At 36.5% G+C, this 25,871-nt stretch overlaps 1 protein-coding gene across 4 annotated transcripts in view; it reads right to left on the bottom strand.

Moving 5' to 3' along the window:
* LOC129279567 (telomerase reverse transcriptase-like) overlaps positions 1-25,656 on the bottom strand; it is a 45,625-nt gene extending 19,969 nt beyond the window's left edge. For 2 of the 4 annotated variants that reach the window (XM_064111543.1, XM_064111542.1), the window contains exons 1-14: positions 25,415-25,503; positions 22,007-22,157; positions 19,738-19,858; positions 17,712-17,768; positions 17,067-17,161; positions 13,093-13,178; positions 10,848-11,021; positions 8,985-9,083; positions 7,885-8,066; positions 5,923-5,990; positions 4,337-4,917; positions 3,099-3,169; positions 1,937-2,074; positions 916-1,012 (exon numbers count right to left, since the gene is read on the bottom strand). In XM_064111543.1, coding sequence (XP_063967613.1) covers positions 916-1,012; positions 1,937-2,074; positions 3,099-3,169; positions 4,337-4,917; positions 5,923-5,990; positions 7,885-8,066; positions 8,985-9,083; positions 10,848-11,021; positions 13,093-13,178; positions 17,067-17,161; positions 17,712-17,768; positions 19,738-19,858; positions 22,007-22,110 — 1,873 coding nt within the window. In that variant the 5' untranslated portion in view covers positions 22,111-22,157; positions 25,415-25,503. Of the gene's footprint in view, positions 1-915; positions 1,013-1,936; positions 2,075-3,098; positions 3,170-4,336; positions 4,918-5,922; positions 5,991-7,884; positions 8,067-8,984; positions 9,084-10,847; positions 11,022-13,092; positions 13,179-17,066; positions 17,162-17,711; positions 17,769-19,737; positions 19,859-22,006; positions 22,158-25,414 lie in introns of all 4 variants that reach the window. The other 2 variants (XM_064111540.1, XM_064111541.1) reach the window with 2 other exon arrangements.
* Positions 25,657-25,871: the final 215 nt, after the last annotated feature.

Raw genomic sequence — 25,871 nt, 5'->3', positions numbered from 1 at the left:
AAAATAAGAGAATCACAAAGACAAACAATTATTTAAATATTTTGTTACTAAAGAACAGATTTAACCATGATTAAGACATACTAAAAAAAAAATCTTTAGTAAGAAAACCTGTACATGATTTCATGAGGCTTACCAGCACTGGCAAATTACCACTCTCTGACTGTAATATCAGAGAACTGGGGAGCTTTTCATGAAAGGACTTGTCAGACGTTTTATCCAACATGTACTTTTTTATCCAACAGTTACTATGGTAACAGTGCCCCTCAGTCAATCATAATCAAGGAAAGTTGTCAGATCTGACAACTTGTCCGACAAAAATGTTGATGAAATGCTCCCCAGACAGCGCATCCCAGGAAATAAAAGGTAAAAGAAAGTAATTGCAGCAAACAATCATTTCATGAGAAAGTTTGTAAAATCAAGGTAAATTACATGTACTAGTATATTGTCATTGACCTAGATCTGGTACATTGAAATCAACTCATCTTTGTGAAAGCATGAAATATTAGCTGAAAAAAAGATAATTCTGATGATAACTTGCACCAAAAGGCATATAAGGGACAGTGTATAAATATTGTTTGGAAAAATACCTGACATATTATGGAATTCCATGCTTATTTTGCTAATTTCTCAGCTATTACACATTTTCTTCCAGAGCCACTTGGGACATATTTTTTTATTCATACGTACAAACATTTATTGGATTCTGTTCAAACTCATTTTGAGATTGTTACCACAACTGGTATTTTTCTTCAAAACCAAGTATTTCATTGACATCGTCAGAATTGAGAATTTACTGAGTGCTGAATACTTTCATGAAACAGTGTCCTGTATTAAATCAAGCTTACAGACAGTCCACAAAAGACCACTTTTCACAAGACCCTACAGTATCAATGGAATTTTTTTCTGTTAACTTACCCTGAATGCCTGTTTTCTCTAGGGGGATCCAGACTGGTGTCCGGTAGAAAATAAGCTGATTCCTTGAACTCGCGGTCTCAGTCACATAGAAGCACATCTAAGACAGAAGTAGATATATAAGGAAAATAGATTTTGATCATCAACATCAATGAATGACATTGTTTGTTTAATATCTGTCATTAAGCAAAGGAGAAATCGAATGGAAAAGAGAAAAATACAATATCTGAGCCCCTATTACACCTTGGTAGTGCTACATGAAGCAAATACATGTAGTCAACTTTTTTTCTTCCACTATTTGTTATAAGCTACTGAAGTCCTTGCCTCTGATTGGCTCAGAGCGATTTTTTCTGTGAAAATCACTTGACAATTTTCTTTGTGAAACACTCCCCTGATGAGATGAATTCTCTGATGTTGACCTCAAAATTAAATGAATGCAGAAATCGATCCGAAATAGATTGAATAGAGTGTCAAATAACGTATAAAGTATTTCTGCGCCCATGATACAAATACCTAAATGTCCACATTCACATGCCAGGTGTCTGGTGCAGCTTTCATAAATCAATTGAAATTCATCAGAACTCATGAGTGAAATGCAAGATGATCTTGCACACATAGCTTTATATCCAAGGCAGATCATTTGGCACTAAATTCAATCCACTTCAGATCAATTTCTTTTTGCTGCTTATATTTGACAAGGAATTTAATTATCAGACTCTGTTAAAAATGTACTGATTTAAAAAAAATATGCAGAATTTCAAAGTACGTTTCGATGGCGTTGATTCGAATCTCACTGCTGCCAACATATTGTGAGAGGTCACTTCACATAAAAGTTATTAAGGCAATGATTCCAAATTATCAGTTGTATTGTTTATTCTGGTCTGAACTTTAAACCTTTCTGACATAAGAATGTAAGCAAAGTATAGTATCCTCAAAGAGGCATAAATGACTGGTATTACTCTGAGGTGAAACTGATCAATACACCACATCACTATCACAAAAAATGTTTACAAATAAAGATTACCATGATAAGTGGAATAGTGTAACCAACCATCAACCAATGAAAGTAGTCCGTCACAAGCTGGCGCTGTTTCACTAAAGATGTGAAGGGTGGGTCATGACCTTTGAACTTTTCAAGCTGGGCCCATTCACAGTCTTCAGCCTGTCATATAAGAGGGAGGGTGTAATACTGATGTTGTGATTTCTGATTTACTATCTCACACAAAAACACAAAACTGAGTATAGTGTACCGAAGTGATGACGTTAGTTGCCATGGTGTCGTAGCGTCCTGGTTCTAAACAAATGAACCCGGGCCGTTTCATAAAGCTGTTCGTAAGTTAAGAGCGATTTTAAGAACTGGTGATCCTTTCTTACGTGCTAAACCATCACCAATTTATTGTACCATTTACCACAAGAAAGGATCATTAGTCGTTCTTAAAGTCGCTCTTAACTTACCAACAGCTTTATGACACGGCCCTGTTATGACTCTCAGAATGATGGTAACAACCAGGGACAAAACACATCACCATTTTTGCAAATACAAATGTGTAGAGACGATCATGCAGCTACGACACAGTTTAAAACCAGCTGTTTGTTGTCATGACATCGTGACGTCACACTGCGGTACTCTATTAATACTCTTAAATGTGAAATTTAAAGGTAGAAGCCTTGCCTAACTCATCCATCCCCCCCCTGAGAATCATGATACAAACTATATAAAAAAATGAAATTGCAGCTTATTACTGTCAAAAATTGGTGCAGGTCCAATTAGATTTTGCTGATAGAACGGAAGATATGAAATTGGGGACCTAACTAAATGTGTCATACAACTTTCTGTAAAATGAATAAACACATTCCAATTGTATCTGAACAGTGGAAATATATGGTGTTTTTGATACCAATTAAAACAAAGAATAAGTGAAAGATAAAAGTCAAAGAATGAAGTGAACATCATTCTAAAAAGCAGGGAAAAAATAAAAGGGGGCTCGAGGTGATTTCGCCCCCAAAATGCTCAATAGACCGAGCTCTGGAAATTAATAGAGAGCACTGGAAAATACCCATACATTGCAATATTGAAGCTTATCCCAAGTTAAGGATGAGCATTAAGCTGTGATAAGTAGTTTCCAAAAAGAGAAGATTAAACTGTTGCAAGTTAAAAAGAAATGATTTTGATTACTCTTACCTACCCTCATTTGTTCAGTAAGCTCCCTTAATGATAGTCTCTCAAAACGGCCAAGTTCCACAAACTTCTTCACACCTAAATGGAAAAAATATCAAGAAATTGATAATTACAAATGCTTACAGTAATTTCCAGAAATATTGACTCCAATGAGACATGTTTTGCAGAAAATAAAAATATAAAATCCTCAAAAAAAGAAATCAGTTTGATAGTACCTGCAAAGACAGGGTAATAATGACAACAATGTGCAAGGCCTTGCACACTCTGCATAATGGATATTTGCACAGTTCCATGACATTTGCTCTGGCGACAATTGCTCCGCTCTAAATTCCACACACTAATGGAATGACTAACTTGAACGCTGGATTTAACATTATACCCTAACCTAAACCTTACCCTGAACCTAACATAAAACCCTATTGCAACCCTAACCCTACATCTTAGACAAAATTTAGCCCAGAACAATTGTCGCAGGAGCAAATGTCGTGTCAAAATTTGTACTCCATGGCCTGTATTCTGTCGTATGAAGGCATAAAGCACAAATCCAATAATGATATAGAAGGATACAATGTAAACAAAATCTTGATATTTTGACTTCTCATAATTTTAGCACCGACTTACACCATCGCCTAATTTAAACCAATCTTCAGAATATGGGTCTTTAGATTGCATTATCATTCATTTATTCATTATTTCCTTTACACCATCCAATTTGAAAAACAGAAACTTCCCCTGCCTGTGAATATGCTGGTTCACCTTAATACACATTGAAGGAGGTTGTTGGCACATTTCACATGGCCATGAATTTTGATTCTGGGATACCACAAAGTGATCTCACTGTAAATTGTTTAGTAAAAAATCTTAATTAATCTAATTGGAAGGGTTTTATGTATAGAAGTTGACTAAGGATCATGACTTCATGGATATCTGGATTCATTAAGAGCAGTCATGCCTTACTATGGCACAAATCAAATCGAAAATCACATGAAAGAAAATGTTATTATTTTTCAAGTAAAACATATACCACAAAAAGTATCAAATTATTTGGGAGAAATACTTATGTGTTCATAACAAGGACTCCCAACGAATTTTCAATGTTTGAGATGTGATTTTCCAATTTTACTCTTTTGGTAGAATGGACCATTTTGTATTTAACAAAATATGCTGAAACAGCAGGAATATCTACTTTTGTCAGAAATTTGGCATCCCTGAAAAAATGAAAAGCCGAAGATCAGTTGTGGATACCTTTGAAGAAGACATTCCTGTTGTGCACGCTTCCCCAAAGCTCATCTGGGACAGCCTTCAGAAGAACCTGACGCAAGAAGAGACACACCTGCCATGGATCTGACTGCATCTTGATCAGGGTTGCTGCATCATCAGGCAACCTCGTACCCTTCCCAGTCTTCACCTTGCATCGCCTAATCTTCTTTACTCTGCTTTGCATGCTATCCGAGATTGTACTCTCGTCAGTGGCATTTGGAGCAGTTGCATCGCTAGGTAACGGCCTCTCTGCCGTCTTCTTGATTTTGCGTTGTGAGTATGTACCATGGTGGGAGTGAGTCAGTAGAACGGAACAAGAATTGATCAAGAAACCAACACCACTCAACTGTGTGCTGCCTAGAACACGACGGTGTGGCTTCTTCCGCTGAAACACCTTGGGTGAATAGCCCTCCTGCTGGCTCTCATTCCTGAGTTCTATCAGGCTCTTCTCGCTTGATACACTCTCAATGGATGGTGGCGGCGTTGCCGATACCTTCTTGGTGTTTGACTCTTGAGGTATATTTATTGGACACTGGTGCTTGAGGATGCTTTTAAGATTAAGTTTCCTGAAAAACATAGGGGGAAAAAGAAAGAAATTATTTGATTTTGTATCACTTTATTCAAATATTCATAAAGGATTAGAGGACATATAAAATAAAAATTTACATAGTATTTTACAAACATAACAGAGAAAGTAAAAGTAGTCTGGGTCCTAGCGCATTACTGCTGAGGCAGGACATACAGTATAGAACATAATACAAGATAAAATAGAGAACAGAATAATATATCATAGCAAAGATCATGATTGCCATTAATCTTATAATAAATTTGTAATATTCTGCAGTCAAAATACATAAATCATGTAACAAGTAAAAATATGAACAAGCGAATTACTGATTTTTTACAGAAAAGTTATTACTTTTGTTGTGTGTTTATTGTTATTATGCATCATCGTCATTGATATTGTTTTGATTTTTTATTATCACCATTTTTATAGAATTGTTATTATCTTTATCATTATGATAAATTATTATATTATCATTAATATTGTTGTTATTACTACTAATATTTTCATCATCATTGTCACAAACATTATTACTATTAATAATATCATTATTGTTAGCAACATTCAACATGATACTCATTTTCATATACGCACTTGTTTCTTCTGGCAAACCAAATGTGTTTCACAAAGAGTTGATAGACAAAAACTTGCACTTAAATTATTACTTGCATATATCGTTATGCTCAGTGAAAACATGCTTTTGGTTCAGTTTGTGGTGTCAATATGGTCTAAATATATGAACCTAAAATATGCATAACCCATGTTTCCCTTGATTTTCAATATGAAATTCATTTCTAATGATCATTGACACTTGATGACCATTATGATCGAGTTTTCTTGGGATTAGTTTTATATTGACATTGCCGCACGTTTAAAAAAGCAGTGCCTACTTGTTATCTCGCTTCGTCAAGTCAGGCAAGACAAAATATATCTCGCTAAGCAGTACCTATAGTTGAAGGCTCTGTTATGTTTGTAAAAACAATTAGACAGACTTAAGTCTTCTAACCTGTGCTGGGCAAGTAGAGTCTTGAGTAAAGTTTGGACCTTGATCAGGCGGCGACAGGTCCGCTGCAGCTGTTGAGAAGGATCACATATTTGAAAAGTGAAGATGAATTTTAACTTTTTCACACAAGTTATATTTCAAGATACAGCAGTGTCAGGATGGCAAGAAAAGGAAGACACAAACAATGACTGTCAAAGGGACATCTTTGAAAATCAGAAGTACAAGCTTGAATCTAAAATTACCATGTAGGATTGATCTATGATATAATGAGACCATTTTCATAGCAGGGACGATTTTTGGATGATCATATAATTCATTTGCAATTGGCCATTATTGTAGTATACAGGTTTCAGAACCATTTGGGAGATCCACAGATATTTAGATTTGTTTTTAATATTTCTCATTTTCTAAAATTACAAGAAAATTTTATAGCACATTTTCAAAGCAAAGCTCATCACGTTCATGCATATGTTTGCAAAATAGAATAAACCTTGTAATTTTGCCACTAAATTAATGAGCAAGTCTTTTTTCATGGAATGCCAGATGGCAGCTGCCTTAGCTTTGGAATCTCATGAATTCCTCAGGAGTGTGATTCTCAACATTCTTGTTCCACAATGTATCAAAATGTTGTGAAATACTCAAGTCTAGCAGTATTGTGGTCCAGTGGATGAGTCTCTGTATTTTGTACCACAAGGGTCTGGGTTCAAATCTCTGCTGCAGCACTCATGTCTTCGGGCAAGAGATTAGTCTACATTTGCAACACTCGACCCAGGTGAGGTAAATGGGTACCAGGTAGGAATGAATTCCTTGAAAAACTTGTAAGCACTGTATATCCAGAGTCCATTGGAAGCCCATAGACACATTACTTTGGTTGTACTTTGGTTGAGAGCGAAGTTGGCTCAGTTGGTAAAGCGTCTGCCTGTTGAATCAGATCGTGGGTTTGTGTCCACCCCAGGCAGATGACTGAAGCCAGTCCGTTGTTTGTAAATGTCTCTCCCCTGTTCCATAGATGCAGGCTATATTACAGTGGAAAACACTCAGTTTTTTGGATAGGATGTTAAATGGAGGCCCCGTGTAGAGGAGAGTCATCACCTTTGCACGTTAAAGGACAAGTCCACCCCAACAAAAAATTGATTTGATTAAAAAGAGACAAATCCAACAAGCATAACAACTGACAAATTCATCAAAATCGGATGTAAAATAAGAAAGTTATGACATTTTAAAGTTTTGCTTAATTTCACAAAACAGTTATATGCACATCCTGGTCAGTATGCAAATGAGGAGACTGATGATGTCATCCACTCACTATTTCTTTTGTATTTTATTATATGAAATATTTTAATTTTCTCCTCATTGTCAAGTGAAACAGTGATTAATTCCTCCCTGAACATGTGATATTAGCATTGCTTAATACTATATGATTCAGTCAAGTTGGTCCCTATGGTCATATCTGTAAAAAATGAAATATTGTATAATTCAAACAATAAAAAAACAAAATAAATAGTGAGTGATGGACATCGACTGACTCATTTGCATGTCACTGGGTTGTGCATATCACTGTTTTGTGAAAAATAAGCGAAACTTTAAAATGACATAACTTTCTTATTTTATATCCGATTTTGATGAAATTTTCAGTGTTATACTAGTTTGATTTGTCTCTATTTATTCAAATCAACATTTTGCTGGGGTGGACTTGACCTTTAAGAACCCACTGCACTATTTGTATAAGAGTAGGGGGAAACCCTGGTGTAGTGGTCTACCTGCACTCCCCCAATCAGTTAAATCGGGAAGAGAGACCTACGAGTCACATTGAATCAGTTTGCTTTTTTGCCTCCCAGGCACAGGTGACGCCAAACAAATAATAATAATAATAACATCAAATGATAACTTGATATGTGTTATACAAGACCAGCATATTAATTTGAAAAAGAGATACAGATTTAATTTCTGATTAGGACTTCTCACCTTCTTCCTCTTCTTGAATTTATTGTCTCCTTGGATGCCATCTTCATCTCTCCCCTTCACTAGATGTCTCGTCACAGCGTCAGATTTGCCAGAAGTCGAAGCACTTTCACAAGACGAGCTGAAAATGTGTTGAGTCAGCCTCTGTGCACCGCTATTAGACGCAGGGTACATAGACATGAAATCTGGGCAGTAATGGAAAAGTGTTGTAATTAATCATCTTGCTTGTTATGACTTAATGCATTCAGCATTATTGATGTATTAATGTTTATCCCATAGCAGACCATTGCTTTCATGAATTTTTGTAATCTGATTAGTCACTTTGAGAGATAATTCTTTATTTACCTCACATACTCCTTGGACCTGTTTCAGATAAAGTCTATACAACTATTAAACTTTTGCCACTATTGTAACTTCTATGAAAATATCAACTGTGATTGGCTGCTGAGCCCTGTTATCATAATTGTCATATGAAACAGACCCCTCGGCTTACGTTTCTTGACTAATACATTATATATGTAGACTTTAAAGTGATAAAATTGTACACACTGTGCTTGCTATCATGTAATACAGAAAATATCTATGTTCTCACTGACTCACGAGATGAGAGATTTCCTGTTATTTTTCCAAGTTAAAAATTTTCAAACAGATGTGTCTGTTTCAATCACTTTTTTTTAGCTATTTTATGTGATCTTGATTTGATTTGATGCAATCATTATGTGTATATTTTATTAATCTTTTAATTGAAAACAATATGAAATTGAAATAAAATGCAGTGCTAAGACAAAATCATGTACCCATTTAATTCATATGAACTTCAAAAACTTGTAAAAAAATTATAACATAAGTTTTAGAAACAGACTCTAAAACTGGATAAAACTACTACAGGAAAGTGACGACCGAGCGAATTATGACTTCATCAATGAATATTCATTCGCAACACTTGTTCCTTATAAAAAAAGTGTTCCTTCTATAGGAATGTAATAACCTAGCAGATTATGACTTCATCCATATTCATTCGCGACATTTGTTCTTGATAAAAAAAAACCCATCTATTTTGGGAGAGAGGTTGATAAGAGAAGAAAATATATATGTCAACTCACCATGCCTAGACCAGCTGTGACCCAGTCTCTTTGAGTAGCAAGCATTCAGAATACAATAGCTTCTATCTTCTCTGGGATGAATTCTATGTGCTCCCTGCTCTGAAATAGCAACAACAAAAAATAACAGTAATTAGCATAAAACTAGTATGGACCAATCCAATGGCAATTCTGCCCTCTATCTTACCAAATTACTGCAATGTCCATATATTGCATTAATAGCTAGTTTTTTGCAATTGCAACAGGAGGGATTCTACAACATAAATCTATTGAAAATGCCCATCAAATCACAATGAACAGCTGAGAGGTCTTTGTTGAAAATTGGTTAACCGGGACAGCAGATCGTCGTAAAATTCTGAGCTAACGAAAATTTGCAAATATGTCGTTTGACAACACTAGTAATAATAATAATGGCATATTTACCCAGGGTAGCCACTTCAGTTCCGAAAACTGTTCTCCCAGCAGGCCCTGCTATTATTATTACCCTGCTGTTTTGATTCACTGATTTTGGACAAAGACTGCATTGTCATGAGATGCTTTTGACAATAGATTCTCTATGTTCCAGAAAGCGTCTGTGTGGTGGTTGCAAAAACTTCTTCATGACAATAATACATGTATGCATCATTCATTTAGCACTTAACAATATGTTTTAAAGTGCTGTATTCTATTAGCTTGGCTACCCTGATAAAAAAATTCCTTCAGACTGTAACAATTTCCTAAACCTGGGTGGAGAGTGGAAAATGTAGATAAATGCCTTGCCAAAGGACACAGGTGCTGCTGTGGGATTTGGACACCATACCTTGTGGTTCAAAGTCCAGAGACTTAACCAACGAGCTACAACAATTTTACCCCTGGCCATAGCAGATAGAAATATTGCCCATGAGATAATAATAACTGGATCTATAGAGCGCAACTTGCCTGAGGATACAAATCGCTGCTATTATTACCCCGGCTTTAGCTGTGCTGCCCATTTAGGCACTCAAGCATTCAACAAATTTCTTCCTACCTGGTATCCGTTCACTTCGCCTGGGTTGAGTGCAGCACAATGTGGGTAGATTTCTTGCTGAAGGAAAACAAGCTATAGCTGGGAATCGAACCCACGTCCCTTAGATTGAAAGACGAGAGTCATAACCACCAGACCACAATGCCCCCATGCAACGTTTGGTCCATCAAGGCATTGGTGCTGACTGTATTGCAATTATGGCATAGGCAACGATGGGCATAACACAAAGGTGGTTTTGAAAACCCACGGTTGAATCCATGGTTTATGCAGATTTCCTGTATAAATTATGCGTAATTTACCACATATCGGGCGCGTGTATAAAAAATGTCCAATGCTGATGCGCGCTTTTGTCACAGTGTGCCGAATTTACGCCTGTTACCATGGTTAGATACGCTATTTTATTCATGAGTCCACTGTTTGAAGAGTGGACTCACAGAAAATTTATAAAGAAAATCTGCATAACCCTTGGGTTTGACCGATGGTTTTAAAAACCACCTTTGTGAATTCGGGCCAAGAACTTGCCAATTAAATGGCCAATACAGTCATAATTACAGATATTGTGATATCATGAAATATATTCCAATAGAATGATATCGGATTGGTGAAAAACGGATCATGATAACAAGCGCAACCATATATATTTTTTTTTTGGCAAGATGCACAGCAATTGAATCCAAATCAGGATCTAGGTAATTTAGTTATACATGTATACAAATAGTGCTTAGAAATAATATCAAGCACTTTAAATACATACCTATTATCAATAACATAATACTATGTGGCAATTCATTTTTCATTTTGAGATGTTGCAGCACATATATCTTTCCAGATTCTTCTATGAGAATGATAAAACACAAACTAACCAGTTTTTAAGAATTTTGCATTTCCCTCATCGTGCCCTTCTCTTTCTCCCCTCTTTCTCTTGCATCGCACATTCTTTTCATCCTCAAATTGACAACTTTTTCCTTCTTTCATGGATGATTTCGTTGGACTTGTGTTGGATGGTGTTGATGAGATGAGCAGACTGACCGGGAATCCTGCAAGATGAACGTGGATCAACAAACTTAAATTGGCATCTAATCATAGACCAGGACCTCATCTTACAAAGAGTTGCGATTGATCCGATCAATCGCCACTATGAATGGCCAGCAATATCAACATGTATTATGCATGTTTGTTGAAAATATTTTCTAGCTATGATGTATATTCATGCATTGTTTTCTTTAAAAAATTCACTGTGCTTCTCTTTGTTTACAAAGGACATTGTGCAAATTTCTTGTGGAAAAATTTTAAGACACTGTTAAATTTCCATAGAGTTACGATTGATTGGATCAATTAGGCCCCATCTTACAAAGAGTTGCGATTGATCCGATCAACCACAAATATGGAAAGTCAGCTACCCCAACATCTAAAATGCATGTTTGTCCAAAATGTTTTCCAGGGGCCCATTGCAGAAAGAGTTGCAATCGATCGCAACTCTAAAAATCATTAACACCTTGATTTTCAACCAAACAACAACACGCATTTGGGACTTGCGATTGATTTTTTGACTTGCGTTTAAACAACTCTTTCTGCAACAGACTCCAGATAGGATGTACACTTGTACATTCATTGTTGTCTTGACAATTTGATGTGCTCCTCTTTGTTACAAAAGAACTTTGTGCAAAACTTTGGTAGTAAAATTATGACGATGGATTTCCATAATTATAGTTGAAATTGATCAAATCAATCGCAACTCTTTGTAAGACGGAACCCAGGGGGCTGTTTCAAGAAGCAAAAAGTAAGTGATTTTCCCTGACTCACATTATAAGCTACTGGAAATACTTGCCTCTGATTGGCTAAGAGCAGATTAGTGGGTGAAAATCACTGAAAAACAAAATCCTCATAAAATGTTCCCCATGGAATTGTTTCATTAAGTAGTTTGTAGGCTAAACCTGCCTTTATGCAATATTTTACATAAAACTTGTGACCTTTTCGTGTGCTAAGTAAAATACCCCAATCTATCTGTTTTAATGTAATATGGGTATAGTGTGTATTTCCCTAATCTAAGATAATTTGGGAGATAAGAGGTTAACTGTAACCCTTTGCGCACTGATTTTGCAATCTTGCATATTTGTAAGATTAAATTCAACAATCGTAATAATTAGTTTTCCTCCCTACTTTCAAATTAGATAAGCTAATAAAAGGCAATAGTTCTTGGATAACATCTATATTATAATAATATGTATCAATGGTGCAATATGGAAATCTTGAATGAAAGAAAACATGGAAACAATTATCATTATTATCCCCCCAAAATTAATTCAGCATGCAAAGAGTTAATAGAAATGATTGAATTTTCCAAAGGCACTTAGTTAACTCTTTGTGCGCTGGACCATGAACCCATCTGTACTGAATTATTTTCAGGGAGGGAAACAATGCATTGTTTGTTGAGTGTGAAATGCGAAGTTTGCACGGCACCGAGTGTGCATTGGTGCGAAGTGCGCGTGGAAAGGGTTAATAGGGTTTACTCATAGCGGATTTTGCCTGATTTTTCAATGATAGTATGTGAGGATTGGTAATGAAAAGCTGCTTGCGGGAATCTTGTGGAAATGATGCAGAGCTCTGAATTCTGACAAGGTACCTTGGATACATGGCTGGTTGCACTGAATGCTGAAAAGTTTTCTGATTCTAGTTGTCTAGCTTGAACTACAATGCAGTTAATTCCTGGACTTCGAACCTCTGCAAAGTATGGTGACTGCGCTTTTTCTTCAATTTCCCCTTCCCTTTGGATAAGCTACCATCTTGCATTAATAATGCCAAGTCTGTGAATCAGTTCAAAACCCTACTAAAAAAAACCCCGTTTAATAGATGATTCACAGTTGTGGGTCGGTCAATTGGAGATGCACACCAGTTTTGATTTTTTATTATAAGTATAGTTGCATTAGCTGTGTCATTTTCCCCTGCCACATTTTTTCTTTCCTTTCTTTTAATCCCAAGTATAAACCATAAACAGAACACAGTGCGCTTAGAAACACCAGTAGTAAGTTCCTTATAAATTTTATGTAATATTATTATTATTATAAATAAAAAAAACGCAAATTTGAATTATTGGGAAAACTTTCTCACCTGTGAGTTGAATGTAGCAAGATGGCGGTGCTGCTGCAAATATAGACAGGTTCTCCAGGATATGCATCATCAACTCATCTCCAATTCTAAACATTGACAGAAATAGAAAGCTGACTTTAACAATCTCAGAATTCATAAAAACATACATTTAGAAATTAATTTATAATTCTTGTTTGCATTTGAAAACTGACAAACAGGATTATGAGAATTCAAATGTGATACAATGGGTCAAATGTTAAAACAGATTGAATAAAATAATGACAGTGATGATGATAAAATGAATATAAAACAAACCATGCTGTCAGCTATCATACAGACAATGATGTTGGTGATGATAAAAATGAAAATGACAATAGTGGTGATAATCAATGTGATGAGAATCAATATGATGGTGATGATGATAATGATACTATTAATAATGATTATGATATTGGCAATTATGTTGATGGTACAATGATAAGGATGATAGCATAAATGATAATGATGTAGATGATGATACTGATAATAATAATAATAATGATGATGGTGATGATGATGATACTGGTAATAATGATGATGATGCGACCAGAGGAACGTTGATTGATCACTTGTTCACCAATCGTCATGATCTGTTCGCTGAGACACGTGTGTGTCCTAATCCAACACCTAGTGACCATTTCGCCGTTCATTTTCGGATCGTGAATAATAAGTCGTTCACAACCAGAGATGTTCTTCGTAACTTTATGCTTTATCAACGAGGTGACTTCGATCATCTAAACCGCTTGCTTCAGTTGGTTCCTTGGTCACTCTTTATTGATACCAATGATGTTGATGCATCTTGGGAAGGATTCTTAGACATCTTCGAGGCTGCAGCTAAGGATGCCATCCCCCGAGTAACCAAGAGATCCAGGAGATGGAAGCCCTGGATTTCCAGGGAAATCACAGCCATGATTTCATTGAAGGGCAAACTCTTCAGGAAAGCTACAAGGTCAAAGATAGCAGAGGATTGGCTGTCCTTCAAGAATATTCGGAACAAGACAAAATATGCCATCAGATCCTCATACAGTCTCTATGTCAATGACCTTTTCTCTCTTCCCGATAATAAGAAGCGGTTTTTCGCGTTCATCCGAGAGCATAAAAGGAACGCTCCTCCGCCAGTTCTTGTTGTTAATGATGAAGTCTTCAGTAGACCCCACGACATCGCAAGTAAGTTCCTCAGCTGTTTTCAATCATCCTTTTCAGAGGAAAGATGTGTGCCAGCTATTCCACCGTCATGTGAATTTCCGATCGAATGCTTGCAGTCATTTGACATTTCGACCAGTGATATCTTTCGACTCATGGACTCACTTCAAGAGAATAAGGCCCCTGGCGTGGATGGTTTGTCCCCTGTCCTGTTAAAGCGAACCGCCGCGGTGTCTTCACATATATTTCAGCGTATTCTCTCATTGTCACTGTCGGCAGGCAAAGTTCCGGGATCATGGAAGGTAGCGAATGTCTGTCCAGTTTTTAAATCTGGTGACAGGTCAGATCCCTCTAATTATCGGCCTGTTGCGCTTACCTCAGTTGCCAGTAAGATGATGGAATCTATTGTAGTGAGCGCAATTGAAAACCATCTCAGTACTAACTGCCCAATCACCAGCGTTCAGCATGGATTTAGAAAGCGTAAATCCTGTGTAACCCAATTATTACATCTTACGAATGAGTGGCTTACCTGCCTGGAGGGTCGGCGTTCATGTCCTGTCGATGTAGTCTACTTAGACTTTTCTCGTGCATTTGACAAGATGCCCCACGACGTCCTGCTTTGTAAGCTTTCAGAAATGTTCAATATTGGCGGTAACCTCTGGGCATGGATGAAATCCTTTCTATGCGGACGACGCCACCGTGTCCTATACAAAGGTTCCTTCTCGGAGTGGGCTCCTGTCCTGTCTGGGGTTCCTCAAGGGAGTGTCTTAGGTCCGCTGTTGTTCAATTTGTTCATCAACGATGTACCTAATAGCTTGGAATCACCTTGTGCATTGTTTGCGGACGACACAATCATCTACCGACCTGTACGTGATATCACGGACTCTGCAATATTACAACGTGATCTTGACAGGGTTTCGCAGTGGTGTGTTTCCAATGGAATGAAGCTAAATGTGAGCAAAACGAAAGTGATGCGAATTTCATGTTTAAGGAAAAACGTCGCCGAACCAGTATATCATTTGAATGGAGCTCTCATTGAGCCAGTCTTACAAGCAAAATATCTAGAGGTGATAATCAATACCAAGCTGTCTTGGGATGATCACGTTGATTACATTACCCGCAAAGCCAATAGATTGCTGGGATTGATCACCTCCATGTCATCGGGTTTAGCAACTTCAGCTCTCCTGGCACTTTACAAATCTCTAGTACTACCGATACTAGAGTACGGCTTACCTGCGTGGAACCCCACCAATAGGAATCTCGGTGACAGGCTTGAGAGTATTCAAAGAAGAGCCACTCGTATCATCCTGAAACAGCGCAGGCAGCAGATGCCCTATCCTGAGCGTCTAAGACTCCTTAATTGGGTCTCGCTAGAATCCCGTAGGAAATATTTGCTCATTAACTTCGTGGCTAAAGCTCTCTACAACATTGTTGAGAGCAGTGATATTTCTTTGAAAATCAGAGTTATAGAAAGGAGACAAGAGGATATCAGGTTCCATCACCTGATGGCTCGTACGAAACGTTTAAGTGATTCCGCCATTTACATTTTTCCTAGACTGTGGGACGAACTACCTCGGGACTTGCGCATTGACTTTGTACTCTCTAAATTTCAGACCTGGCAATACAGGCTGAAAAGTCATATCTTCTTCAATTAACTTTATCTTTTGAAGTCTTTGTTTAATTTACGGTTAATTTAATAATTACGGTATGATTTGGAATCATTCATTCGTCTACTTTTTTTTGACATTCTTGAGCCGAAACTATAATTTTGATTATACTGCTTTTATGTCTCTGGAGTCTTTTTTCTTTTGCTTTTTTCCCCTCTTTTTCCTGCCATTATTTAAACATCTTCTGGACAGTTCCATCGCAGCTTCTTTATTATAATTGTGTATACAATTTAATATATGAAGTACTCGTTCTTTAATGTGTTTTCCTAGTTTCCTTAATCGCCTAAAGCCCACTAAGCCTATGTACCTATTCACTTCTTTTACCATGTTTTCTTAACTTCTATATACCGGTCAACATATATAATTTTAGACATTCTTGTCAGCTTGCTACTACATGTTCTCATATTTTTTTTTTTTTCTTCTTTTTTCTCAGTTTTATACTTCATCGTTTCAGTTTGCTTACTTTACTTTTTATGCAATAGTTTTTAAGCCAGAATTAATTCCTCATGTTTAAGCTCAGTATCGTGTCATGACCTAGTGTCATCATACATATTAGTTTCATGTTCTCCTTGTACTTTGTTTTGTTAGTTGTTTAGTTTATGAAATGTTTTACATTTTACATTTTATTTACCTTCATGCTATATCTTACAGGTCTTCTATGTGCACCAGTTGGTCGGGAAGAGGGACCATTACGGTGACAGTGATTAAGTTTGCTTTCCTCTTCCTTGGCAGCCAACTGATGCATTCAGAGGACCGCCAGTAAGATTTTGCATTTATAATTGTTTGTGTACTCACATTTACATTGTTATATTTTGTGTGAATTGCCGAATAAATAATAATAATAATAATGGTGAAGATGATTGTGGTGATGATGATACTGATAATGATGGTGATGATGATAATAATGATGATGATGAAGATACTGATAATAATGATGGTGGTGGTGATGATGATATTGATAATAATGATGATGATATTGATAATGATAATGACCATTTAATGAGGATGGTACAAATAATGAAAAATAAGATGATGATGATAATGACGATAATGATGCTGATGATTACTATGATGATGATGATTAAAATGAGGATTGTTATGACGATAATGATGGGGAGGAGGAGGAGAAGGAGGAAAAGGAATCACCTGCTTAAAAGCTTCCGCCAGAATGGTATTTTGAGTTGGTCAACATTGTTGTTTGGAACATCTATGTTCCCTGCACATTCACCTTCTGATCTCCACTAGGAATTGAAGGTAAAAGACAGTACATGTAGTTGCAGCAAACAATTATTTCATGAGAAAGTCTTTTAAATCAAGGTTAATTTTCAAAATATTAACCACACATTTAGATCTGGTACGTTAATGTAAACTTTTCTTTGTAAAATCATGAAATCTTTGCTCAAAATCGATAATTCTGATGATCACTAACACAGAAAAGCACATGTGGGACATATTAATATTGCTTTGAAAAATACCTTGACATTTGATGGAAATCTGTGCTTATTTTGCTCATTTCTCAGCAATTCCGCATTTTCTTCCACAGCTATTTATACATACATACACAACTGGTATTTATCTTTAAATAAAATAAATTTCACCAGAAGTTCATAATACTGAATTTTCTATTAGAAGAAGATATTAAAGAAAAGGGGTATGATTTCATTATGTCTGCACTATTTCAACACTGTTGATTTAAAATTCACTTCTAACCAAGTACATAATTGATTTCTTTCTAGTAACTGAATTCAACACTATGTCTTACTCAAATAACCACAGAACTATTTTACTTACAGAAGAAAAACCGTTGAGAATAACATTCTTTCCAGATCGTCCTTGGCGCTGGAGTCTCTACAAAATTAAAAATATAAAGAGAAAATCAATTACTCAAGAAATCATTCTATGTAGTAGTGAAAGAATTCATTCTCACTATCATTTGGGTAACACCATTCCTGGAAATTTTCTTAAATACATTAAGCTCAACACTTCCACTGTATTCAAGCAATATCAGTTTTGGACGTACGATAATAGAAAACTAGAATAAAACTGACCAAATATAAATTGTTCTGCCTATTACAGTAAGACATAAACATGACTCATGTTAGACATGAACTCATGTCTAACAATTTGTTAATACCATGAATAAAATTGGACAGAGTACAATGTAATTGTAGGAAGTCACATAGACATCAATCAAGGTAGGTCGAACATGTTAACTTGCGAAGCGAGGCCAATCAGCAGACCTGCCAACCTCTGGGAATGAAAAATTGTATTCTGTGATTTAAAAAAATGTACTTTCCCCCCAAAAAGTGTATTTCATAATGAAATGCATGGCGCACTTGTTCATCGTGGCGCTCAAGCTGCTTGCAAGCTAAAATGCGCACAACCAGCTGCTCTGGCAGATGAAAAAACAACAACATTGAAACATGTGTATATCTCACCCTGGTTTTAACAAAATGATTGAAAAAAAAAAGTTACCTGAAATTACATTGATCTAATAACCATATTTGTGCAAGTTTTCTGAAATAGAGACATAAAGAGATGATTTTTCTCAATAAATTACGATTTTTTTTTTACAAAAACATATTTTTAAAGAAAAAACGTACTGCCGTATTTTGGTTGCATAAACGTACTAAATACGCCAAACGCGTACTGGTTGGCAGGTCTGAATCAGGACCCCAAATCGTCCTAACTAGTACATGACAGAATTCTGATTGTCTAAGTTTGACATTCAAACAGGAGAAAACACCATTAATATTGGTATGTACTACAGAAGAGAGGTCTGGGAATAACTTGATAGCACGGCATAGTAAAAAAAATGGCATCCTATCTAATATAATTCCTTCCGTATAAAGGCCCTGTCACATCATTCTGTGCAATTATTGTGGGTGATTTGCGGGCAATCACCCGCAACAAACTTTGAGCATAAAATTTTCAAAACTTTTGTGTGCAAATCAGACTTGCATGCGCTCCCGAGGGCAGATGCGTGCTTGATACGTGCGAGATACTGTCAATGTGGGCGACATGCGGGTAACAAAAAGAGTCACGCGCAAGGCTTGCACGGAACGATGTGACACGGCCATCAACATTTATACCTCCAGGGGGTATTTAACAAAGTGAAGTGTGAATAGAGTAATGCTTAAATGCTGATGCGCAAATTACATGTAACACGTAACTTATTAACCCTTAATGTGCCATGATCACATATCTGTGCATCCACTGGAGTGCGACGAACACATTTTCGTGCAATGGTCATACAGCTATTGTTATGCCTATTGAATTTTGAGGAGTACATTGCATGCATGAGTGATTCCATTGTTCAGTTCAGCTTATGGTCAAGAGGTTTAACATTATTTTCTTAGGAGTGATCCTTTTTTTATAAATAAAACAATTAAATATAGACTCTTTGAAAAAAAATATGGCCCTTGCTGATTACAGCGAATGGCACATTAAGAGTTAATACAGAGTAACGTGTGTCCTCTTAGTATGAGTTGACCAATGGGGAGATGACATTTATACCGCACGCAACTGCGACTTATGTCATAATTAAATCTTTGTGAAACATCCTCCCCCGGAACCAGGTGGACTGTCGGACTAACAGGGGTCTGTTTCATAACTCTAGCTCGACAAAATCTCTATAGAAAGCCAACCTACACAATACACTGCTTTAATAGACAAAATGCAGACACATTGAAATTTGCATGTGGAAAGGATATACATCTGTTCACAGAGGATTATTGTCAACTTGGCTTTCCGCAGAGACAGGATTTCTAAAGAAACGGGCCAAAGATTTAGAATTAAGAAGAAATGTACCACTTACTCTCATGACTCTGTTGATCACCTCCATATGATCAGAGTGTTGTGTATAATCCAGAGGACCTTTATAATTCAGATGACTGGATGGGATTCCTACCAGAGTTGAGTGAAGGAAGGCCTTGTATCTTTCATAGAGGAAGAACAGATGACAAACAAAAAAAAGATAAGAGGTTTTGTGGCTCAGCGGAAAACGCTCTGGACTTTGTACCACAAGGTACAAGGTTCAAGCCTACGTTTGTAACTCTCCAACCAGGTGGTTACCTAGTATTGAAGAAATTCTGTGAAAGCTCGAGCACCCCATGCCAAAACAGGGGGAATACATCTAGTATCCAGCGCTTCGTAGATTAGAAACATTGTATAAAAAGACCTGCCAACATTTGGAAATGAAAAAAAAAGAGAGTCCTAATCGCAGGAATTTTTGTGCTCGGTGTCATGTGTGTCTCCCACACTCTTTAAAAAAATTAAAACATGTTTAGCATTCTTATATTTAACTTTGAGAAATTTGAAGTGTTGAAAAAGTATATTACTCTTACAGCCTTACCCCACCACACAAATACACATGGTCGCATTTCATTAAGTGGTCCAATTTCGCGAACAGGGTAAAAATGGTCAAAAAAGTATTTTTGATATGTCATAGGTATTACCATTCTGTAAATAATGAAAAAAATATATATTTGAGTCTCAAATACCTTTATTTTTTCTTTAAATGACTCATTAATAGTTAATTATTACATAGACATCAATGTAAACTATATGAATTAAAAAAATATTTTTCTCAAATTGGACCTGCTGCACATAAAAGTATTTTGTAGTTTTAATCTTGTAACATCAATAATCAAATCTGTAACAAAAAGCGAATAATTATCTGTTATTGGACCTGCTGGTGGAGGATATGCGTCATGTATCTTGGCGAAGAACAAAAAGAAACAAGATGGTGACGTAAACATCGCGGCATGTTTTCCCCGGCTTTTCATATTTTTCTCGGTTTTTAAATGAATTCTTGTTTGAAAATGAAATCAATGTCATATAAATGTCGGAAATGAAGTTTTATCCCATTTTCATGATTTAGGGCTAGATAGAAGGAAAGAAGAAATGTCGGGGGCAAAAATTTCATTTTTTTTTTGCGGTACACGCACATGAATGGGACGCAATCCCTGGCTCCTTGGAGAGTTACTTAAGCACACGTTAGTAAATGATTTTTAGTCTCTACGAGGCTCCTGGCTAATCCTACTGCTTGGGAGATTTTTTTTTCTTTCTAATTGATGTCATTTTCAGTGAATCTGGTGAGGTTTGCAAAATGATGTTAAATCTTGAGAATCATCCCATACAGGCGTGGCCATGATGACAGGCCAGCATATAGGCCAACATGTAGGCAGAGAGAAGGGGGTACTAAACAGGGTACCATATGCCACCACTTTTCACACAAATTCTTTTGGGATATTTGCTCCAATAGACCAGTTCGTAGTTACTTCATGGACAATTTTGGTCAAATGACCATTCATTTCTTTCATAATGATAGGCAGATTTCAAAGCAAGATATTACAAATGCATGCCTTACATAGCAGGATGAAGAAATTGAATAGACCAGGTGACTAGAATAGCACATCAATGAACGAACACTCTATGAAGGTATTTGTTGCATTTCTACTTTGAATGCATATTTGGGGCATATTTAGAGGATGTTGTACAATGAACTTGGCAAACTTTGAAATATACCAGTCATTCGTGGACGCATTTTTGTGTGGATGGAAATGAAAAACACAATTCAAATGAATAATCTAGCCTTGAGGACTCCATGATAATATTTTTCAGTATTTTGACAAATATTTCTTCATCATGGAGCCTTGAAATTCTTTCCATACATTCATAAGCGGGACCTACACACCCGGATGGATTTCCCTAGGAAATCCATATTTACGGGGTGAAATCGGTTTATAAGTGTGAATTTTACTGATCTTTGAACCGTCAAATGCCTAATGCGTATGAAGGGATAAAAATTATTCCACTATGAATGGCAAAAATGAGAGGTTTCTTACCAGACCGATCTCGTGTAGATCCCTCAATCCGTTTGTCAACAAAGCAAATACAATAGGCCTGACCCTTGAACCGCTTCGTTATGACGTACCTTCGATTAGCGATGTTACAAAATGCCATTTTGAAGAACAATTTATAGATAAAAATTATTATTTAACAAATACTAAAATTTAAAATGTGATTATGAATTATTATTATTATTGTATTTGTGAAACATTGAACAAGTTTAAATTCCTTACCCAGCTTTGTCTTTGGGGATGTAGAGGGGTGGACATCCATCCAGAACTTGAAGAAAGTCTTCCAGACGAGAAACCTTGGGATAGATTCTTTCCAGGATATCCATGGTTGGTCGGGTGGAGTCAGAATCATTCAATTAATGAATCACCCAGTCTAAATAGAAGCAAAGCAATTAATGTGTTAATGTTGAGTGACTACTGGAGTTAGATGGCTAATTTCGGAGTTCAACTTCACAGGTGTAATCTTAACAAAATTAAATTTTGCCTCCGACGAAGATTCTGCTAGGATCGAAAGCTTAGGCCCCTTTTGACTTTCTAAAATTAAATTTTGTCGGCTTCCTGTAAAAAAGGGACTTAGGGATGATTTTCACAATTATTTTTTTCATTATACCCTTTTTAATTTGCTGATATTTTGAGTTTTACTTGTAATTCGAAATAATTTTTGCATCGCTGGATTGCCTAGGATGTAGGCCCCATCTTTCAATATTTGAATAAAAAATTAATTGTAAAAATTACCCCCAAGTCCCTTCTTGTGGGAAGCCCATGGGTAGGTCAACTCTCGCTATTGAACTTAAGGTTAGGGTGGAACTGCAAGAAGAGCATATGACACTCTTTTTTCATCTCCAACACACTCTGGACAATAAAAATAGCAATGAGTGTATCATAGTGGTGAATATACACTATGTATCCTCATTACATATACTCACAAATTCAGACCAATCACTAAGCATCTGATACTGTATGTATTACTAGTGTAGGATAGTTATTTTGGCATTTTCTTATTTGTTTATTTCTCCTATCATGCTATCTTTGCCACCACGCAGTTTTACATTTCTGTTCTGTCCAGACTTAAGTTCATTTACATTTCTGTCAGTACTGCCCTTGCAGTCTGAACTTAGGTTATGTAAGTTCATAATTATATTCAGTTGCCATCCATTCTTTCCACTCTGAATTCCTTTCCTCTCATTCTCTTTTGTCATCTTCATTCTTCTCTATTTAGGTGTTCTACTAATTCCTTTGTCAGTTGCGAAAGGAAGGCTGTATCTTAGCAACCATTTGACCATGGGGCAAAATATTTCGGAATTTTCCGTCAGACACTTGGGGGAACATTTGGTGTGAGTATAAAGAAAATCGGAGGGGTCGGGTGACAAACACTAGTTGATTTGACATGGATTGACATTTGACCCAGACATATTTGATGGGATAAACGGGAAACGAGGTGATCTAAACTGACTTTGGCTAGAAGTAAAACAAAGACAGAGGCTTAACAAGAAAAGACCATGCCTGGCTTGATCAGAAAAATAATATTAAAGATATAGATCTAACGTTAGACGTAAAAACATATACAAATCATGGCTGGGTGAGCGACAAAAATTAAGGAGAGTTAAGTAAGACTTAGGGGGTTCTAGGCCTAGATGTAGATCTGTTAGATCTAATTATGATGATAAAACATTAACAGAAGTCATAACTAGGCCGAACTACAACCATGGCATGAATGATAACTAGCAAAAACAGTCCTCATACTACCAATGTGCTATGGGTCTTCCTGGGTCCCCAAGTCTACGCACCTAACGACTTGAGTTTTTAATATGAATTTCTTTTTATTTCAATAAATCTTTTAAGTTAATAATGTTCCTTATATTATGAGTACGTAAGTGTACCAAATATCTCATAAAAAATTGAAAGAAATGGGGTCTATAGGATTGTCTTGGAAAAACCTCGGGCAGTCATTTTCAGATTGAAAAAAAAAATGGTATAGAGGTCTACCCAGTTGTTGTGTGTCAGGACTAGCCTTGAGGACAATTTATAGATAAAAATTATTGTTTCACAAATAGTAAAATCTAATACATAATTATTTATAATCAGGTAATAAATTTTGAAATTTGTGAAATATTTTTTTTCTATAAATTGTTCTTCAAAACGGCATCGCTATTCGGATGTACATGTACGTCATAAGGAAGCAGTTCAAGGGTCAGGTCTATTGACTTTGCTTTGTTGACAAACGGATCGAGGGATCTACAGGAGATCGGCCTGGTAAGAAACGTCTCATTTTTACCATTTATAGTGAAATAATTTTTATCCCTTTATACACTTTAGGCGCATGAAGGTTCATAGATAAATAAAATTCACCCCTACAAACCAATTTCACCCTCTAACTATGGATTTCCTAGGGAAATCCATCTGGACGTGTAGGTCTCGCTGCAGCGTCTATGGAAAGAGTGTCAAGGCTCCATGTAGAAGTACATGTCAAAATACATAAAAAAATATCAGACCTGGGAAGCGTTTCACTTGTCAGACGTTTTATCAAGTCCCATTTTATTTCCAACAGTTACCATAGTAATAGTGCCTCTCAGCCAATCAGAATCAATGAAAGATGTCAGATCTGACAACTTGTCAGACCAAAATGTTGATGAAACACTCCCCGGGAGTCCTCAAGGCTATGTCAGGACGATCAATTTTAGAAAGTCATAATTTGGAAAAATTTACAAGCAAAGTTTCATCAATTTTTAGTAGGATGGGGGGTTGGGTGTCCGGACACGTAACAGAAATGAAGCCTTGTTTTTATCTCAGGAATAAACCAAAAATATAGGTTGAATAGTTTTTTTTCACCATCAATATTTGTTCTTTATAATATTTTCTTATATTCTGTGCTAAAAAGAATTAAAGACATTGCTTGTAAACTTTTCAAAATTGAGAGTAAAAGTCATGTGTCCGGACACCCAACCCGTCCGGACACACAACCACTGGGTATACAAAATGGTAGCAATTATAGAGAACAAGATTAGAGAAGACAACTAGTATTATTGAATTCATAATATTTTAGTGTAATCCAAAGTAAAAAAAAAAAAAGGCTTAAAAAATAGTGTCCGGACACCCATCCCCCCCATGTCTGCGCACCCATTCACTTTGCACACGATTCAGGTATTTTGAAGAGAAACTAAAAAGTAAAGGCTGCATTATGACTTATGAGGCCATCAATATTATGATTCATATAAAATGCCCAAAATTCATTCTTTTTCCACCATTTTGTCTTTATAAATATCTGTCTTATGTGTTGCAAGCGTTTGTGTTCGTTGCATTTCTTCTTTTACAAGAATTGCGCAGACTTGTTGGGGGAACTAATTGCCATACCTCTTTAGTCTTGTGCATTTCGAATTACTGTATCACGGAATCGTGATGAATTGTATATGTACCGTACGTGTAATATTCGCATGCGTTGATGATAATGAGGTATCCTAACCTATATTTGTGGCCATTTACTCGTTTAGAGTTTACACTTTATTATATTTTAAAATGTTCCATTTCTGTTTCCAATTACGGCGGATTCGCGGCGGAGATGGTGGCATCACCTAGCATAATATTACTAGCCCTGGCGCTAGATCCTAAATATTTTTGGGTATTTCACCTCACCTGAAATTGCACCTTGATGATTGAGGTTGAACTGCATCAGTTGGTTCGCTGAAATCGCTTCACAAATATAATACGGCCGCATATTTGGGGTATTTGATTTACCCGCGGGATCATTCTTGGTTTCCCTTTTTGCAAGCCTTTGAGGCACTGGCGTAAATCCCGGGGGGGATGGGGGGGATATATCCCCCCCACTTTTCGAGGAGGGGGGGATGGCCTGTACAAACATCCCCCCCAGTTTTTACGAAAGAAATGAAAAAAAATCACAAGAGATAATTGTTTTATTGGTGAAAATTCTTCCTAAAATACCGCTTAACAAATAAAACAATATTATTGAATCATAAAATGACAATAAAGAGCCAGTTCACCATTTCCAAACGAAATACTTATGTCCTTATCATAACATTGAAGAGAAACCCCCGTTTCTTCCAATTCATCAATGTTGGGGTCTTTGGGAATT

This window comes from Lytechinus pictus, chromosome 16, assembly GCF_037042905.1.
Source record: "Lytechinus pictus isolate F3 Inbred chromosome 16, Lp3.0, whole genome shotgun sequence".
In the NCBI taxonomy this organism is placed as follows: domain Eukaryota; kingdom Metazoa; phylum Echinodermata; class Echinoidea; order Temnopleuroida; family Toxopneustidae; genus Lytechinus; species Lytechinus pictus.
Note: the sequence above shows the minus strand (reverse complement) of the source record. Positions and strands in the feature narration are given on the sequence as shown.